This window comes from Ceratotherium simum, chromosome 2 (genome assembly GCF_057802395.1).
Source record: "Ceratotherium simum simum isolate JZ-2026a chromosome 2, ASM5780239v1, whole genome shotgun sequence".
NCBI lineage: Eukaryota > Metazoa > Chordata > Mammalia > Perissodactyla > Rhinocerotidae > Ceratotherium > Ceratotherium simum.
In genome coordinates, this window is record NC_141901.1 from 88,044,395 (window position 1) to 88,065,881 (window position 21,487).

General features: G+C 32.3%; 1 protein-coding gene across 1 annotated transcript in view; it reads left to right on the forward strand.

The window, feature by feature from the left end:
- The window catches only part of LRRIQ3 (leucine rich repeats and IQ motif containing 3), a 182,879-nt gene that overhangs the window by 21,782 nt on the left and 139,610 nt on the right, over nt 1-21,487 (forward strand). The window contains exon 3 of the mRNA XM_014788273.2: nt 5,674-5,997. Coding sequence (XP_014643759.2) covers nt 5,674-5,997 — 324 coding nt within the window. The remainder of the gene's footprint in view (nt 1-5,673; nt 5,998-21,487) is intronic.

The following is a 21,487-nucleotide window of genomic DNA, read 5'->3' on the forward strand; positions in this document are numbered from 1 at the left end:
TATCTATAAGTTGGGTATTTTTTTTTTTTTCCAGATTGCACAAGTTCCATCCATGTTGTCGCAAACGACAAGATTTCATTCTTTTTTATGACTGAATAGTATTCCATTATATATATGTGACACTTTTTCTTTATCCTTTTATCCACTGGTGGACTACTTAGGTTGTTTCTGTGTCTTGATGATTGTAAATAATGGTGTAGTGAACATGGGAGTACATATATTTTTTTGAGTTATTGTTTTGTTTCCTTTGGATAAATACCCGGGAGTAGAATTGCTAGATGATGTGGTAGTTCTATTTTTAATTTTTTGAGGAATCTCTGTACTGTTTTCCATAGTGGCTGCACCAATTTACTTTCCCACCAACAGTGCACAAAGGTTCCCTTTTGTCCACATCCTTTCCAACACTTGTTATTTCTTGTCTTTTTGATAACAGCCATTCTAACAGGTGTGAGGTTATATCTGATTATAGTTTTGATTTGTATTTCCCTGATGATTAGGAATTTTGAGCATCTTTTCATGTGTGTGTTGGCCTTCTGTATATCCTCTTTGGAAAAATGTCTCCTTGGATCCTCTGCCCATTTTTTAATTGCATTGTTATTTTTTTTTTTTGCTATTGAGTTGTGTAAGTTCTTTATATATTTTGGATGTTAGCCCCTTATTCAGATATATGATTTGCAAATATTTTCTCCCATTTGGTTGGTTGCCTTTTCATTTTGTTGGTGGTCTCCTTTGCTGTTGTCAGACACTGGGCAATTCCGCCTTTCTGTCTTTCTGTGGCTGGACTAATAATAAAATTGACAGGAGCAGATTAACAGGAGAAAAATCCATTTTAATATGTACATATTGGAGAACATAGAGAAATGATATTAAGAGAATGGACAAAGCAGGCTGTATATATATATATACATATATATATATATCTTTTCCACAAAGAAACCATAAATTTGTGAGGTATGACAGGACAAAGAAACTTAGATTTGGGATATGTAATAAGAGAGAAATTTAAACAGAGTTTAGGCTTGAGGTCGTAAATTATTAAGGTTTATTTATACAGGTTTCTTGGCCCTGAATTCCCTAGCTCTGGTGATAAGGAGGCAGGGAGAGGACCTTTCACATGGGAGATTTATTTCCTGGTTTCAGGATGAACAGAGAAAGGAGGGTAAAAATGCCTTTTTTCCATATGCCATTGTGGAATATTTTGGGGTGGCCTCCCCTGGGCCCCAACACTGTGCAGAAGCTTTTTATTTTTATGTAGTCTCACTTGTTTATTTTTCTTCTTGTTGCCTTTGCTTTTGGTGTGAAATCCAAAAAATCAGCACCAAACCTGATGTCAAGGAGCTTACTGCCTATGTTTTCTTCTGGGAATTTTACACTTTCAGGTCTTACATTCAAGTCTTTAATCCATTTTGAGTTAATTTTTGTGTATGGTGTAAGATAGTGGTCCGGTTTTTTCTTTTGCATGTTGTTGTCCAGTTTTCCCAACACCATTTATTGAAGAGACTGTCCTTTCCCCACTGTATATTCTGGGCTTATTGGTTGTAAATCAGTTGACCATATGTGCATGGGTTCAGTTCTGGGCTCTCTATTCTGTTGCATTGATGTATGTGTCTGTTTTTATGCCAGTATCATACTGTTTGATTACTATACCTTTGTAATATAGTTTAAAATCAGGGAGCATGATGCCTCCAGTTTTGTTCTTCTTTCTCAAGATTGCTTTGGCTATTTGGAATCTTTTATCGTTTCATATAAATTTTGAGGTTGTTTTTCTGTTTCTGTGAAAAATGCCATTGGAATTTTGATAGGGATTGCATTGAATCTGTAGATTGCTTTGGGTAATATGGACACTTTAACAATTAATTCTCCCAGTCTCTGAGCACATAATATCTTTCCATTTATTTGTGTCTTCCTCAGTTTCTTTCATCAGTGTCTCGCAGTTTTCAGTGTACATCTTTTGCCACCTTGGTTAAGTTTATTCCTAGGTATTTTATTTTTTTTTTATACACTTGTAAATGGGATTGTTTTCTTAATTTATCTTTCTGATAGTCTGTTAATAGTGTATTAAAATGCAACAGATTTTTGTATATTGATTTTGTATCCTGCAAATTTACTGAATTCGTTTATTACTTCTAGTCTTGAGGGTTTTCTGTATATAATATCATGTCATCTGGAAATGGTGACAGTTTTACTTCTTCTTTTCCAATTTGGATGCCTTTTATTTCTTTTTCTTGACTAATTGCTTTGAGTAGGACTTCTAATACTATGTTGAGTAAAAGTGGTGAGAATGGGCATCTTTGTCTTCTTCCTGACCTTAGGGGAAAAGCTTTCAGCTTTTAACTAAGTATGATGTTACCTGTGGGCTTGTTATATATGGCCTTTAGTGAGGTGCATTCCTTCTATACCCATTTTTTGAGAGTTTTTATCATAAATGGGTATTGAATCTTATAAAATGCTTTTTCTGCATCTATTGATGATCATATGGTTTTTCTCATTCATTTTGTTAAGGTGGTATATCACATTGATTGACTTGTCTCCTTAATTCTCCATGTCAGGAAAGTACTTTCGAAAAGTTTAAAGATGTATGGTTTGCAAATATCTTCTCCCAATTGTTAGGTTGTCTTTTCGTTTTGTTGATGGTTTCCTTTGCTGTGCAGAAGCTTTTTAGTTTGATGTAGTCCCATTTGTTTATTTTTTCTATTGTTTCTCTTGCCCGGTCAGATGTGGTGTTTGAAAAGATGTTGCTAAGACTGATGTCGAAGAGCGTACTGCCTATGTTTTCTTCTAGAACTTTCACAGTTTCAGGTCTTACATTCAAGTCTTTAATCCATTTGGAGTTAATTTTTGTGTATGGTGTAAGGTAAGAGTCTACTTTCATTTTTTTGCATATGGCTATCCAGTTTTCCCAACACCATTTGTTGAAGAGACTTTCTTTTCCCCATTGTATGTTCTTGGCTCCTTTGTCAAAGATTAGCTGTCCATAGATGTGTGGGTTTATTTCTGGGCTTTCGATTCTATTCCATTGATCTGTGTGTCTGTTTTTGTGCCAGTACCATGCTGTTTTGGTTACTATAGCTTTGTAGTATATTTTGAAATCAGGGAGTGTGATACCTCCAGCTTTGTTCTTTTTCTCAGGATTCCTTTAGCTATTCGGGGTCTTTTGTTGTTCCATATAAATTTTAGGATTCTTTGTTCTATTTCTGTGAAAAATGTTGTTGGAACTTTGATAGGGATTGCATTGAATCTATAGATGGCTTTAGGAAGTATGGACATCTTAACTATGTTAATTCTTCCAATCCAAGAGCACGGAATATCTTTCCATTTCTTTGTGTCTTCTTCAATTTCTTTCAGAAATGTTTTATAGTTTTCGTGTACAGATCTTTCACCTCTTTGGTTAAGTTTATTCCTAGGTATTTTATTCTTTTGTTGCAATTGTAAATGGGATGGTATTCTTAATTTCTCTTTCTGCTACTTCGTTGTTAGTGTACAGAAATGCAACTGATTTTTGTATGTTGATTTTGTATCCTGCAACTTTCCCATATTCGTTTATTACTTCTAAAAGTTTTCTGGTGGATTCTTTAGGGTTTTCTATATATAAAATCATGTCATCTGCAAATAGTGACAGTTTCACTTCTTCCTTTCCAATTTGGATCCCTTTTATTTCTTTCTCTTGCCTGATTGCTCTGGCTAGGACTTCCAATACTATGTTAAATAGGAGTGGTGAGAGTGGGCATCCTTGTCTGGTTCCTGTTCTTAGAGGGATAGCTTTCAGTTTTTCACCATTGAGGATGATATTAGCTGTGGGTTTCTCATATATGGTCTTTATTATGTTGAGGTACTTTCCTTCTATACCCATTTTATTCAGAGTTTTTATCATAAATGGATGCTGGATCTTGTCAAATGCTTTCTCTGCATCTATTGAGATGATCATGTGATTTTTGTTCTTCATTTTATTAATGTGGTGTATTACGTTGATTGATTTGCGAATATTAAACCATCCCTGCATACCTGGAATAAATCCCACTTGATCATGGTGTATAATCTTTTAACGTATTGTTGTATGTGATTTGCTAGTATTTTGTTGAGGATTTTCGCATCGATGTTCATCAGTGATATTGGCCTGTAATTTTCTTTTTTTGTGTTGTCCTTGTCTGGTTTTGGTATCAGGGTAATGTCAGCTTCGTAGAATGAGTTAGGGAGCTTCCCCCCCTCCTCAATTTTTTGGAAGAGTTTGAGAAGGATAGGTATTAAGTCTTCTTTGAATGTTTGGTAGAATTCACCAGGGAAGCCATCTGGTCCTGGACTTTTATTTTTGGGGAGGTTTTTGATTACTGTTTCGATCTCCTTACTGGTGATTGGTCTATTCAAATTCTCTACTTCTTCTTGATCCAGTTTTGGAAGATTGTATGATTCTAAGAATTTATCAAACCATACATCTGATAAGGGCTTAATCTCCAAAATATATAAAGAACTCATGCATCTCAACAACAAAAAAACTACCAACCCAATTAAAAAATGGGCAAAAGACCTGAACAGACATTTCTCCAAAGAAGATATACAGATGGCCAACAGACACATGAAAAGATGTTCAAAATCACTAACTATCAGGGAAATGCAAATCAAAACTACAATGAGATATCACCTCACGCCCGTCAGAATGGCTATAATTAACAAGACAGGAAACAACATGTGTTGGAGAGGTTGTGGAGAGAAGGGAACTCTCATACACTGCTGGTGGGAGTGCAAACTGGTGCAGCCACTATGGAAAACAGTATGGAGATTCCTCAAAAAATCAAGGATAGAACTACCATATGATCCAGCTATTCCACTGTTGGGTATTTATCCAAAGAACTTGAAAACACCAATTTGCAAAGGTACATGCACCCCTGTGTTCATTGCAGCCTTATTCACAATAGCCAAGACTTGGAAGCAACCTAAGTGCCCATCAAGGGACGAATGGATAAAAAAGCTGTGGTATATATACACAATGGAATACTACTCAGCCATAAGAAACGATGAAATCCAGCCATTTGTGACAAAATGGATGGACATTGAGGGCATGATGCAAAGTGAAATAAGTCAGAGGGAGAAGGTCAAATACCGTATGATTTCCTTCAGTAAGTAGTAGATAATAACAACAATAAACAAACACATAGGGACAGAGATTGGATTGGTGGTTACCAGAGGGGAAGGGGGAAGGGAGGAGGGTGAAAGGGATAATTGGGTACATGTGTGTGGTGATGGGTTGTAATTAGTATTTTGGTGGTGAACATGATGTAATCTATGCAGAAATAGAGGTACAATGATGTACACCTGAAATTTTTACAATGTTATAAACCAATGTTACTGCAATAAACAAAAAATTAAAAAAAAAAAAAAAAAAAAAAAAAGAAAAGTTTAAAGAGTCAGCATATTACAAAGTAATTTTTACTGAATGAAGTATGTTTGTTTATTCATTTAATTACACTAATAATCATAGCTTATTTCAGATGCCCAGTGTGTTATGTTTTTACCTCAGTCATCAATTGGATAACTAGAAATTCTGTTTTTGCTTATTATTGGGAAATTTGCCATTTGGGAAAATATTGAATTTTAGATATTTAATGTTTTTTCATTTTCCATGCAATTTATAGAAAATTAGTATTTGTACTTAAATTATTATTATTAATAATATTTCAGATAAAAAGTCTACCAGATACCAAATTTTGGAGTGAATTGAAGAACCTAAAACTCCTCTATCTTCATGACAATGGTTTTGCGAAGTTAAAGAATATATATATGTTATCTGCCTGTCCAAGCCTCATTGCCCTCACCATGTTTGATTGTCCAATAAGCCTTAAAAAAGAATATAGACATTTTCTTGTCAACAGTATATGGCCTCTCAAAGCACTGGATCATCATGTGATTTCTGATGAAGAAATAATTCAGAACTGGCATCTTCCTGAACGATTCAAAACATATAACTGTCGCCTTTTCTTTGAATTCTGCACTGCTTTGAAAAAGGTAATTGGCTTCATTAGGGTTTCATTTTAAATAAATTTATAGAAGTAATATTTTAACTTCTAAGTTCTATACCAAAATTATATAAATTAATATTTTGTATCATTTATATAAAATAAACTAGTGAATATATTAGTAATGTCTTATATCTCAAAATTTAGAAAAGCTTGTATGTCTACTGCATAAAAATTATTAAGCATAAAAGTATTAAATTGTAGAGAAACAAATATGTGGGTTTTTTTTTTTTTGGTCTTCATTGTTTTAATTGCTTCAAGGAGGTATAGCTTACCTACTATAAAATTCACCCATTTTACATGTATTATTCAATGATTTTAGTAAGTTAACTGTTCTGTATAACCATGTCCACAATCCAATGTTAGAAATTTCCACCACTTTAAAAGTTTTCCTTGTTCCCACTTGCAGTTAATTTTCACTTCCACCCCCAGTCCTAGGTACCATTGATTTGTTTTCTGTCTCTATAAATTTGCTTTCCTAAACATTTTATGTAAATGAAATCATACAATATGAAGTCTTTTGCATCTGCCTTCTTTCACTTAGTGTGATGTTATTGATGCTCTTTCCTGTTCTGGTGTGTATCAGTAGTTTGTTCCTTTCAATTGCTGAGTAATATTCCATTAAATGTATATACTACATTTTCTTTGTCCATTTACCAATTGATGGACATTTGGATTATTTCCACTTTTTGTTATTATGAATAATGCTGCTATGAACAGATACTTACATATCTTTGTGTAGACATATGTTTTCATTTTTCTTGGCTAGATTCTTAGGAATGCAATTGCTGGGATGTTGATAAGTTTATGTTTAACGTTTTAGAAAACTGAATTGCTTTCTAAAAAGTGGAAACCATTGATTCATGAGGGATCCAGTTTCTGTGTATCCTTGTAAACACTTAGTATCTTTAGTCTTTTGCACTATAGACATTCTACTAGGTGTGAAGTGGTATTTCATTGTGGTTTTAATTTTTATTTCCCTAATGAGTAATGGTGATAAGCTTCTTTTCATCTGCTTATTAACTCTGCATATATCTTCTTTGGTCAAAGGTCTATACAAATCTTTTGCCCATTTTAAAAGTGGGCTGTTTGACTTATTGAGTTGTAAGAGTAGTTATCTGGATTTAAGTCCTTTATCAGATATATGAATTGCAAATATTTTCTTCCAGCCTATAGCTTGTCTTTTCCTTTTCTTAATGTTTTCTTAAAGCAGAAAAGTTTTGAGTTTTATGAAGTCAAATTTGTGCATTATTTTCTTATATGAATCATGCTTTTGGTGTTGTATCTAAAAACTCTACCTAATTCCAGGTCACAAAATTTTTCTTCTATGTTTTCTTATAGAAGTTTAATAATTTTAGCTCTGATATTTAGATCTGTGTTTCATTTTGAATGCATTTTTATGCATGGTGTGAAGTAAGGGTCTAAGTTCATTTTTTGCATGTGGATATTCAGTTATACCAGCCCCATTTGTTGAAAAGATTATTCTTTTTCCAGTGAATTGTCTTGATATCTTTGTCAAAAGTCAATTGGCCATAAATGTAAGGGTTTATTTCTGGACTCTCAATTATGTTCCAAAGGTCTGTATATCTATCCTTATGCCAGTACTACACAGTCTTGATAACTATAGCTTTGTAGTTGAGTTTTGAAATAGGGAAATGTGAGTCCTCCAACTTTGCTCTTCTTTTTCAATATTTCTTTGGCTATTGAGAATCCCTTGCATTTACAAATGAATTTTAGGATTAGCTTGTCAGTTTCTACAGTGATTCCTTCTGGGATAGTGATAAGTATTCTATTGAACTTATAGATCAATTTGTGGAGAATTGCCATATTTACAATAGTGAGTATTCTTGTTTTTAATTGTGAACTCTCTCTCAATTTATTTAGATATTCTTTAATTCTCTCAGTAGTGTTTTGTAGTTTTCAGTGTACAAGTCTTGCACTTATTTTGTTAAAAGGTATTTCTGTGTATTATATTCATTTTGATGATATTATGAATGGAATCATTTTCTGAATTTCATTTTTGGATTGTTGTTGTTAGTATATAGAAATACATTGATGTTTTTATTTAATCTTATAGTCTGCCACCTTGCTATTCTCATTTCCTAGTTCTAGAAGTTTTTTGTTGAGTCAAAATATTTGTTTTTTTAAATTGAAAGTGGATCTCTAATTTTTTCAAGTTTTCCATATTTGAATGACTCCATTGAGAAATAGTTTGTTTTTTTCAATGCCTTAAAAGACAATTTGGATTATTAATGGAAGGGAATAAAAATATTCAATTCCTAAACAATTAATTTGGTGATATTGGCATGTTCAAATCATCATTATACGTTGATCTTTTAAAATGTTGAAAGAAGTGATTGGGACACTTGATATCTAGTTGGAGGTTACAAAACACTTAAATGGATAGATAAAAATATAAGAAAACATGCAAGAAAACATGCTTCATATCTTATGAATGTTAGAGCAAATAAATCATAAAAGAGTTCAAAAGAGGGTTTAACTTTGCAGGTGTAAGGAAAAATCACGTACAAGATATAGGAAGTAAAAAAGTATGTTGGAGAACAATGTTTATAATGTGTTCTAAGTATATATAATCTATATATATATGTTGAAAACTGATGAAGAATAGAAAATTATTTGACCAGTGATCACATCTGAAATGGTATATAAACAATGAACAGTAATTATGCATGGAAAGGCTAGAGGTTAGGAGTTTGAAAGACTTTTTACAACTATATACAGTTTTTATTCAAAATTAAAGATAAGTATATTAATCTTTTGTAATAGTAGTTTAAAAAATTTAGGGAAATAAAAAATGAGGTGGTATTTGAGTCCAGGTGCCTTGACCTGGGCCCTAAAGGAAGAATTTCATTTAAGAATTCTAGTTGTGTGGTATGGTGTAATCAAAGGTAGGAACATACATGACCCTCTTAAGGACAATCAGAATGACTAAGGTTCATTTAAGGAATTAATGGGAAGTTAGGGAGGTATTGAAAAGAACGTTGGATGACATACCAAGGAGTTGAGCCTTCTTAATGAATGTAGTGAAGATCTATTGAAGTTGTTTGAATAGGAAAATTAGAGTGGTTCTCTCATAGTTGGTGGTCTATGAATAAATGGTATGGACAAAGTTTTTAAAGGAGATTAATCGAATATTTTTCTAGCAGATTAATGGGAGTTAGGAGACAGATGTAGGCCAGAAATGATGTGATTAGGGTTAATATAGACAGACAGCAGTGGCAAAGAAGAAAGAAGTCAGTGTAAAGTAGAAGTCAGATGCTCAGTAAAAGCCGTTGTGGTAGGCACTTTATATATTTTATTCCTTCACCAAGTATGTATTAAGCACCTAGTAAGTGAGAGGGATTATTCTGGATTCTGTGGTAAATAATAATGACCGAGGTCCTGCTCTCAATGAAGTCCAGTAGAAAGGGTCAGGAAATAAAAATGTAAGCAAAAAAAAAAACCAAATTAAAACAACCATCGAATGCAGATAGTGTTAATTTCTAAATAAAAGAAAATAAAGTGGTAACATAGGACCAAAGAGGTAGCGATTTGGGCTACTTTAGCTAGGGTGGATGGGGAAGGACTTTCTGAAAATATCTTATTTAGTCTTCATCATATCCTTTGATGTGGAAAGGTATTACTCTTATTTCAAAGAAGAGAAAGAAATATAGGGAGGTTTAGAAACTTATTCAATATCAGACGTATTCAGTCATGAAGCTGGGATTTCAAGTCTCTCTTGGTTTTGCAGTCCTACAATCAGCATTGCATCACAAAGGACAGACAGTGCAAAGATTTGACAGGATTTTTTTAAAAAACTAATTGAATGTGGGAGGAGAAGAATAATAAGTGAGCAAATACTCCTCTAGTATTTTGAATTTGGGTAACTGGGACAAAAAATAACATAGTTAACAGAAATGGTGGCATTTAAAGGGTTTTGGTAGAAAGTTAAGTTTGGTCATCTTTATTTGAGGCAGGGTATTGATGTAGAGATATCAACCAGGCGTCGGAAATGAAGAACCAAAATTCATAAATAGTGTTCTGGGTCTAAGATGTAAATCCAGTAGTAATTTGCTTGAGGTCATAGTTGAAGCCAAGCTATTACAGGAAAATGTAGGGATCCATAAAGGCTGAGAGCTAAGGACAAAGCTTTAGGGCACAGTCTCATTTTGTGGGTAGAAAGCCGTGGAACTAATGAGGATAATGGAGAACTGATCCCAGGAGGAAAAACAGAGACATGGCTTATTATAATTTAGCTTACAGGAAAAGAGTGATTAAAAAATGAAGAATGTTTTTCAAGGGTCAAGGAAAATTAGCACTGATCCAAAACTATTTTGAAAGGCTTATTGATGGTGGAGAGGTTATTGCATCTTTGGAATTTCAATAACAAAGAGAAAATTTTGGACAAAGGAAAGATAATACTTTAACTGTAGGAAGTAGGATTAACGGAAAATTTTTTTCTTTAGGCAAGATGATACTAACTTCAACATATTTTTAAACTGAGGGAAATAAGTTTTTTTTTGATATTCATTTTTTTTTTTTTTGAGGAAGATTGGCCTGAGCTAACATCTGTTGCCAATCTTCCTCCTTTTTTCCTTTTTTCTCCCCAAAGTCCTAGTAGATAGTTGTGTGTCGTAGTTGTACATCCTTTGAGTTACTCTATGTGGGATGCCACCTCAGCATGGCTTGATGAGTGGCACATAGGTCTGTGCCCAGGATCCGAACTGGTGAACCCCAGGCTGCTGAAGCGGAGCGTGCAAACATAACCACTACGCCACCGGGCTAGCCCTGGGAAATAAGTGTTAATTTAAAAGAAGAGATTGAAAATGTTAGAGATAGAGAGAATAATTGAAGAAAAAGTTGTGGAGAAACCATGAATGGAAGGCATCACAAATAGAGTAAGCCTTAAAGAGATATAGGTACACCAAATTTGGGCAGAATTTTTGTGAGTTGTAGAAATTTAAAGAAATCTATTTGAATAACAGGTTTTCAGTTTGCCAATAAATTTTTATCATTATTTTTGCTATAAGCATATTCTTTTTGTTATTCTTTTATTATTGAAAGATTTAATTTATAAGAATATATAGAAATGCTTGAGATGGAATAAATGACAATCTATGGGGATATATATTTATTTAGTAATGTTTGAAATATGTATTTCAAACCATTTCATTGTACTTATTGAGTATAAGAATATTATGAAAACTAAAAATAATAACCTTATAAGAGTTGAAAACTAAAAATAATAACCTTATAAGAGTTGAAAACTAAAAATAATAACCTTATAAGAGTTCACACGATGTTTTTAATAGGTATTATTCTTTTATCAAGAGGGCATGGATGCAGAAATTAAAGAAGTCTGTATTCTAAAATAAACAAATTAGTAATGTGATTAAAACTTGTGTCCTATAATGCAATAAAACTAGAAGGATCCTGTTTATTCTTAACTGACATATAATTTATAGATCTTTGTTTTTTTGGGTCTATTTGGAAAAATACTTATATTTTGAAGAAAGGGGACAACACAGGTTCTTCACTCTTTGAAATCAAAGTAACTAGAAATTTGAAGTGCTTAGTTATCTAAAAGCATATGATGGAGGGATATATATTTATATTTTTATCGTTATATATACCTAAAAAATTTTAAGATGAGAATGATCTGGGCAAGAAGCCAGTGTTATGAATCGGCATTGTATTTTGTCTGCATGTATAGAAACCCAACTAAACAGGGATTTTATTTTTATCATGTAACAAAAGATTCAGAGGAAGGTAGGCCTTTTGTGTAGTTTCTCAAGGAAATTGTGAAGGACCAAAATTTATTCTGGCTTCCTACTCTGCTCTCTTTAGCAAATGGGACATTTTCCCTCATAAGCAATTAGCTTCTTCATATCCAGGCATGTGTTTAGGTCAGGAAGAGAATTGGTAGGAACAAAAAGCACATGCCAGCTAAGTCTGCCCCATCTTATATTAGGAAAATCATAGCTTTTCCAGGTGTCCCACCTGAAAGACTTCTACCACCAGAACTAGATTACATGGCTACCATTAGATAGAAGGGAACCTAGTGTGATGAGTATTTTTAACTGGGCACATTTACTTATTAAACAAAACGAATATTCTATTAATAAGGAAGAAAGAAAGACAGATTCTTGGAAATCAGTTAATATTTTTGTCACACAGTGAAAAATAAATTGAAAAGGCAATACAGGATTGATATTTCAAGGTAGAGATCTTTAGCTCAAACATTTAGCATCTATTTGTTCTTAATTCTAATGTAAATTGCAAAATAAAAATAAAAATGCATATATATAATTAACAAATAAATATTTAAAAATGAATTAATGCTTGACTTAATAGAGTAATATAGATTAAATAATGTTTGTAAAATTTAAAATGTTTTTACTTTCCAAAAAATAAAGAAGATAAAAAAGAAAAACATATGAAATACAAAAATTCATAAGACAAAGTGTCAAAAGTAAGATTGCATTTATAAAAATTACTATATATTTACATTTATGAATGTGATGTGATTTATAAATTAATTATAAATTTATTGTAAATAAATATAAAAACCAAAATCAAGATATTTATTAGCAAGATCAAATCTAAAAACCAAAGTGACACAGAAAAAGTAAAAGTAAAATGCTAAGCAAATATATATTAAGTAGAATAAAGCAAAGGACTTGACATTAAACAATGTAGTTTTAGCACACAAAGCAATAAATGGCATAAATAGGATCTCTTTCAACTTATGTAAAAAATAACATCTACAGTAAAGATATTTTTGTTTGAGCGTTAATGTACAAAATGGTATCATACAAAAACATATAACATAAATATTTTTAGGAATATAAGACTAAATGGTTAGAAAATACTACAGTAGAGGGGAGAATATAACATTTATTTCAATAAATTATTTGTTAAAAAATAAGCATACAGGATTCTAGTGGGAAGATGGAGTAGATGTTCCTCTTGCAAAGTACAACTCAATTCCTTGGACATTATATACATTATATAATTATTATTTATTATATAATTTTGTGTATTATTCATTATATAAATTCCTTGGACGTTATATACAAAAGAAACATAAAAAGACTGTGAATGGTGAAGAGCAGAGGCTGATTGGCTAGGACAATCAGAACTTGAGGAATGAAACAGTGGTGAAATGAGTTCCCTGTTTTGCTGTCTTTTTCTTTTTATTTATATATCCAAAAATTGAAGCTGAAAAAGCCAGTAACCCTGAAAGGCCAAAGGGCGCAAACAAACAAACAAAAACCAAAAATACTAACAGAAGCCTGCTCTCTCTGTCCAAATGATCAAGAAAGTTTCAGTCTAGTAAGCCAGTTAACTTTTAGATAATAACTACTCTACTGCAGTCAAAATCACGGGAAAAAAAGTGTGGTCCTGTCTCTCTCCATGCCAGCAAAGATTGGGTGGGGAGTCTAGACTTTCATACTTGTGAGGCTCTGTTACCCAGTGGGGTGGTGTCAGAAGAGACCTAATGGAGATCAGGTCTTTGACTACTGCCCAGCTATAACAAGGCCATACCCATAGCAATGTCAATGAAGACCGCATGGAATTTGAAACTCCCATACGTACCTAGAAGTAATGAGGAGCCCATCCCTCAATTGGGAGTTAATAAAGGCTGAATGGTGGTGAAGCTAGACTTCTACCTCCCCCTGGGGTAACAAGATAATGACCTCCATTTTCCCTGCTGGAGCAATGTCAGAGAAAGCCAGCTAAAACAGAAGGTTTAAATAAGATTAAAAGTTTTCAAACATAATACAAAAATGTCTAGGTTTCAATCAAAAGTCAAAAAACATACAAAGGAATAGGATGATCTTAAACTGAATGAAAAGAGACAATCAATAGATACTAACACTGAGATGATAGAATTGTTAAAATTATCTGATAAAGATTTTAAAGCAGCCATGATGGAAATGTTTCAATGAGCAGTTAAAAGCAGCCTTGAAACATGTACAAATAGAAAGCCTCAGCATAGTGATAGTAGATATAAAGAACCAAATCATAATTTGAGAACTCAAAAGTACACTAACCAAAATAAAAAGCTCAGTGGATGGACTTAGCAGAAAGGAGGGGAAAGATGAAAGAATGAGGGAAAAGGAAGATAGAAAAATAGAAATTACCCAAAATGAACAACAGAGAGAAAATAGACTTAAGAATAAAAAGAACAGATATTCTTAGCAAATCGAAGCCAAAAGAAAGCAGGGGTAGCTATACTTATATGAAATAAACTTTAAGAGAGAGACTGAAATAAGAGACAAGGTTGTTATATAATGATAAAGGGGTCAATCCAACAAGAAGATATAACATTTGTAAATATTTATGCACCCAACATAGGAGCACTGAAATATATAAAGCAAATATTAACAGGCTTGATGGGAGAAATAGCAATACAATAGTAGTAGGGGACTTTAATACCCCACTTTCAACAATGGATAGATTATCCAGACAGAAAATCAAAGGAAACATTGGACTTAAACTAAATGTTAGACCAGATGGACTTAACAGACGTTTACAGAACACTGCATCCAATAGCAGCAGAATACACATTCTTCTCAAGCACACACGGAACCTTCTCCAGGATAGATCATATGTTAGGCCATGAAGCAAGTCTTATTAAACTTAAAAAGATTGAAATTGTATCAAGCATCTTTTCCGACCACAATGGTATGAAAGTAGAAATCAATTACAAGAAGAAAACTGGAAAATTCACAATTAAGTGGAGATAAAACAACATGCTACTAAACAGCCAATGGGTCAAAGAAGAAATCAAAAAATATCTCAAGAAAAATGAAATGGAATTACAACATAACTTACGGGATGCAGGAAAAGCAGTTCTAAGAGGGAAGTTCATAGCAGTAAATGCCTGCATGAAGAAAAAGAAAACTGAAATGAACAATCTAACTTTATACCTCAAGGAACTGGAAAAAAGAACAAACTAAGCCCGAATTAGTAGAAGGAAGGAAATTTAAAAGATCAGAGTGGAAATAAATAGAGACTGAAAAAACAATAGAAAAATCAATGAAACTAAGAGCTGGTTTTTTGAAAAGATAAACAAATTAGACAAACCTATAGTTAGACTTACCAAGAAAAAAATAGAGGACTCAAATAAAATTAGAAATGAAAGAGGAGATATTAAAATTGATACCAAACAAATACAAAAGATCATAAGAGACTGCTATGAACAATTATACACCAACGGATTAGACAACCTAGAAGAAATGGATAAATTCTTAGAAACATACAACCTACCTAGACTGAATCAAGAAGAAATAGAAAATTTGGACAGATTAATTACTAGTAAGGAGATTGAATCTGTAATCAAAAACCTCCCAATGAAGAAAAGTTCAGGACCAGATAACTTCACTGGTGATTTCTACCAAAGATTTAAAGAATTAGTACCAATTCTTCTCAAACTCTTCCAAAAAATAGAGGAGAGGAGAACACTTCCAAACTCATTTCAGGAAGCCAGCATTACCCTGATACCAAAACCAGACAAAGACACTATAAGAAAAGAAAATTACAGGCCAATATCCGTGAGGAACATAGATACAAAAATCTGCAAGGAAATATTAGCAAACCAAATTCAACAATATGTTAAAAATCATACACCATGATGAAGTGGGATTTATTCCTGAGATAAAAGGATAGTTAACCATCTACAAATCAATACAGGTGATGTACCACATTAACAAAATGAAGACTAAAATTATATGATCTTCTCAATAGATGAAGAAAAAGCATATGACAAAATTCAACATCCATTCATGATAGAAACTTTCAACAAATTGGGTATAGAGGGAACGTGCCTCAACATAATAAAGGCCATATCTGACAAGCCCACAGCTAACATCATACTCAGTGGTGAAAAGCTAAAAAGCTTTTCCTCTAAGATCAGGAACAAGACAAGGATGCCCACTCTCACCTCTTTTATTCAACGTAGTATTGGAAATCCTAGCCAGAGCAATTAGGCAAGAAAAAGAGATAAAAAGCATCAAAATCAGAAAGGAAATAGTAAAACTGTCAGCATTTGCAGATTACATATACAGAAAACCCCAAAGACTCCACCCCTAAATTATTAGAACGAATTCAGTAAAGTTGCAGGATACAAAATCAATATACAAAAATCATTTGTATTTCTGTATAGTAACAATGAACTATCAGAAAGAGAAATTAAGAAAACAATACCATTTACAATTCCATCAAAAAGAATAAAATACCTAGAATGAATTTAACCAAGGAAGTGAAAGATCTATACACTGAAAACCATAAGCAGTGGATGGAAGAAATTGGAGAAGACAAATAAATAGAAAGATACTCTGTGCTCATGGATTGGGAAAATTAATATTATTAAAATGTCCATATTACTCAAAGCAGTCTAGAGGTTTTTACCCAAAACTAGTTTTACCAAAAACAGATTAAATGCAATCTCTATCAAAATTCCAATGGCATTTTTTCACAAAAATAGAAAAAATTGTCTTAAAATTTGTATGGGACCATACAAGAACCCAACTAGCCAAAGCAATCTTGAGAAAAGGATGTAAAGGTAGGTAAGGTATATATATATATATATATATATATATATATACACACACACGACCACTAAGAAAGCTCTACAAAAGGGATACACAAAAAACACTATAGATAAATCTAAATGGAATTCTAAAGGTCTCTAAGTAGTAGGAAATTAAGAATAAGAAAACAAAGAAGTAAATATCAGAGAAAACAGAAAACAAAAAGTAAAATAAAATGACAGATTTAAGCCCTAACCTATCAGTAATTACACTAAAATTTACCAAATTTAATTGAAGGAAAACAAGAGTGAGTGGCTATCTTATCAGATAGAACTTCAGAGCGAAGAAAATTATGAGAGGTTGGGAGGAACATTATATATATATAATGATAAAAGGTTCAAACCACCAAGAAGACATAGTAATCTTAAATAAAAATACACCAAACAACAGAGCTACAAAACATGTGAAGCAAAACTTGATAAAACTGAAATGAGAAATAAACATGATTATAGAGACATCAAAACCCTTCCCTCAGCAATTAGAACAACTAGACAGAAAATCAGGAAACGTAAAGAAAAACTCAGCAACCCCATCAACTAACAAAATCTAATTGATATTTATTGAGCACTCTACCCAACAACAGCAGAATACACATTCTTTTCAAGTGTCCATGGAACCATATATAGGCCATATCCTGTTCTTAAAACAAACTTCAACAAATTTAAAAGAATTTGAATCATACAGGGTGTGTTCTCTGACCACAGAGAGAGAAGAGGAAAATCTCCAAACACTTGAAAACTAAACAGCACTTCTAATGAATCCATAGGTTAAAGATGTAGTCTGAGGGGAAATTAAAAAAAAAAAAAAATACATTAACTGTTTTAAAATAAAAATACAAAATTCCAAAATTTGTGGGACATAGCTAAAGCAATGCTGAGAGGGAAATTAATAGCACAACATGCATATATTGGAAAAGAGAAGAAGCCTCAAATCAATGGTCTAAGATCACTTCTCAAGAACGTAGAAAAATAAGAGCAAAATAAACCCAAAGTAAGCAGAAGAAGGTAATGATAAAGATAAGAGCAGATATCAGTGAAATCAAAAACAAAAAAAAATTGAGAAAATTATTAAAACAAAGATCTGGTTCTTTGAAAAGATCAATAAAATTGACAAACTTCTAGCAAGACTGACAAAGAAGAAAGGAGAGCAGACTCAAATTACCAATATCAGGAATAAAACAAGGGATATCACTGCAGATCTTGAACACATGAAAAGGATAAGAGAATACTACGAAAATGATGCACACACAAACTTGACAGTTCAGATGAATGGACCACTTTCACAAAGAAATGCAAACTACCAAAATTCACCCAATATGAAATAGATAATTTGAATAGTCTTATAGCTATTAAGGAAATTGAGTTCATAATTTTAGAACTCGTAAAAAGAAATCTCAGGCCCAGATAGCTTCACTGGAAAATTCCTCCAAATGTTTAAAAAAGAATTAACACCAATTCTATACAGTTTCTTCTGGAAAATAAGAGGGAACACTTCCCAATTAATTTTATGAAGCTAATATTCCCTTGATACCAAAACCAAACAAAGACAGTACAAAGAAAGAAAACTACAGACTAATATCCCTCATGAATATAAGCACAAAAATCCTTAACAAAATATTAGCAAATAGAATTCAGCAATAAAATTCAGATCTTCCTTAACTTACAATGGGGTTATGTTCCAATAAATCCATCGTTAAGTAGAAAACATTGTAAGTTGAAAATGCATTTAATACACCTAACTTACCAAACATCATAGCTTAGCCTAGCCTACCTTAAACATGCTCAGAACACTTCCATTAGCCTATAGTTGGGCAAAATCATCTAACACAAAGCCTATTTTATAACATGTGTTGAATATCTCATGTAATTTATTGACTACTGTACTGAAATTGAAAAGTGGAATGGTTGGATGGGTTCAGAATGGTTGTAAGTGTATTGGTTGTTTACCCTTGTGATCGCATGGCTGACTGGGAGCTGCTGCTCACTGCCTCTGCCCAGCATCACCAGAGAGTATTGTATCATATATCACTAGCCTGGGAAAAGATCAAAATTCAAAATTAAAAGTATGGTTTCTACTAAATTCATATTGCTTTCCCACCATCATAAAGTTGAAAAATCCTAAGTTGAACAATTGTAAGTCAAGGACCGTCTGTATATAAAAAGAATTACATACCATGATCAAGTGGAGCTTATTCCAGGGATGCAAGGCTCGTTCAATATTTGAAAATTAATTAATGTAACTCACCATATCAAAAGATTAAAGAAAAAGGATATCAAATATCATATCAATTAATGGAGAAAAAGCATTTGACAAAATTCAACTTCCATTCATGATAAAAAAAAAAACCTCTCAGAAAAAATAGGTGTAAAGGGGAACTTCCTCTTTATAAAGAACATCAGCATAAAACCTACAGCTAACATTATGCTTGATGGTGAAAGACTGAATGCTTTCTCCACGATTGGGAACAAAGCAAGGATGCTTGTTATCACTTCTCTTGTCAACATAGTGCTGGTAAGTCTAGCTAGTGCAAAAAAGGCAAGAAGAGAAAATAAAAAACATACAGATGAGAAAAGAAGAAATAAAAGACTCTGTTTGCAGATGACATGATCTCCTATGTAGAAAATCCCGAAGAATCTACCAAAACAACTCTTAGAACTAAAAAGTTAGCTTAGCAAAGCCACAGGATGCCAGGTAATCATACAAAAATCAATCATGTCTCTATATACTAGCAATGAACACATGGACACCAAAATTAAAAATATAATATCATTTATAATCGCTCAAAAATATGAAATACTTAGGTGTAAATCTAACAAAACATTCATAGAACTTGTATGCTGAATATTATAAAACACTGATGAAAAACTCAAAGAAGATCTAAATAAATGGAAAGATATAGCAAATTCATGGGTTAGAAAGCTCAGCATAATAAAGACTCAATTCTCAATTCTCCTGATGTACAGGTTTAATGCAATTCCTATCAAAATCCTGCACGATTTTCTGTAGTTATAGATAAGACTATTCTAAACATTTTATGGAAAGCTAAAGGAACTAGGATGGCTAAAACAACTTTGAAAAACAAAGTGAAAGAAATCAGTTACCTGATTTTGAGACTTATATATAGCTTCAGTAGTCAAGACTGTGTGGGATTGGTGAGGCATAGACGCAGAGATCAATGGAACAGAACAGAAAATGTAAAACTAGGTTCACACAATATGTCCATCTGAATTTTGACAAAGATGTAAAAGTAATTTGATGGAGAAAATATAACCTTTTCAATAAATATTGCTGAAGCAGTTGGGCATCCATCCACACACACACACACACACACACACACACACACACACACACACACACATATGAGCTTTAAGTTTCACACTTCATACAAAAATTAACTCAAAATAGATCACGGAATTAAGTGTAAAATTTTAAACTTTAAAAAGTTTATAAAATATATTGAAGGAAATTTTTGGAATCTAGGACTAGGCAAAGAATTCTTAGATCTGACACCAAAAGCACAGTCTTTAGGACAAAAAAATGATAAAGTTGATTTTGTCAAAATTGTTTAAAAAATTTGCTCTGTAAAAGACTCTGTTAAGCAAATGAAAAGATAAGCTACAAAAAGAGTTGGCGAAGGTATTTGGAAATGAATATTTTAAAAATGATAATAGTTCTTTTGAGTGGTGGAAATTTGAGTAGGGTTTTTGTTCTTGTATTTTCTTTTCTAAAATGTCTATACTGTTATATTATTATAACTCTAAATTTTATTTTAAATTATTTAATGGTACTTGATTCAGCTGAATTATTTTTAAACTTGAGAATTGATTACAGTGTGTTCCTAAAGTGTTTACCAAGTGATTCTTAGAAATACTGACTTTATTAAATAATACAAAATCTTCCTTGCCAGTGTGGGGAGTTTCATGCAGATTTTTACCATTTCATGTGACTATTAAAGTGAATATATTATGGATATAATATGCTTTCTGATGGAATAAAAAGGTAAAAACGGTATGGATTTACTTTATCTGAAATAAATACTTATGGGAATAGTGTGATTTACATTTTTCAAATATGCTGAGAAAATGTGTGCCAAATTAGGAAATTTTTATGGAAAAAATCACAAATGGAATAGAAAAAGATAGACCTTAGGGATTAGATACATATAGAAGAAATAAAAACATGGGAATAGGAAAGGAAGACAAAAATAAGTATAAATGTTTTTAGAATATCAATTAATGGACAATCTCTGTGTAGTTGAATATAGTTTTAGAATTTGTTTTTTAAAATACTCTTCCTTTTAGAACACAAAGTACTCTCTTTGGTATAAGTCTTATTGCAAAAGTCCTTACTATTCTTTTGAAATGCCTCATTATGCTTTATACCAGGGTGAGCAATAGCCCCATTTTCATTCCAGGGTTTCAATAGCAAGTGGTAGAATATAGATATTGCATTATTCTACTACGTATTTTGTTGATTGTTGACAGTTTTTTGCCTAAGCGTATGTTGTTCTTTGCCAAGCTTTTACTATCATCCTTTAATTGCTTTTATTGTATTGAAAACATTAGCACTAATTGTCTTTTATAGTTAATTTATTGATTTCATAATTTTACATTATGTTAGTTTGGATAAATTGCTTAGTAAATTGCTTTATACTAATTTTTTTAGTATAAAATAAGGTATATAGAAGTCCTTTGTAAACTCTAAAGTGCTATATTATTTTAAGTATTACTATAAAACTGTTGACAGATAACGTTGTTTGGATACTTGAAACATTTTAGCCACTGTTCTGAGTGCTTTGCAAATATTCTGTCACAACAACCCAGTGAGGTAGTACCATTATCATCTCTATTTTACAGATGGTGAACACAGGACAGATAGGTT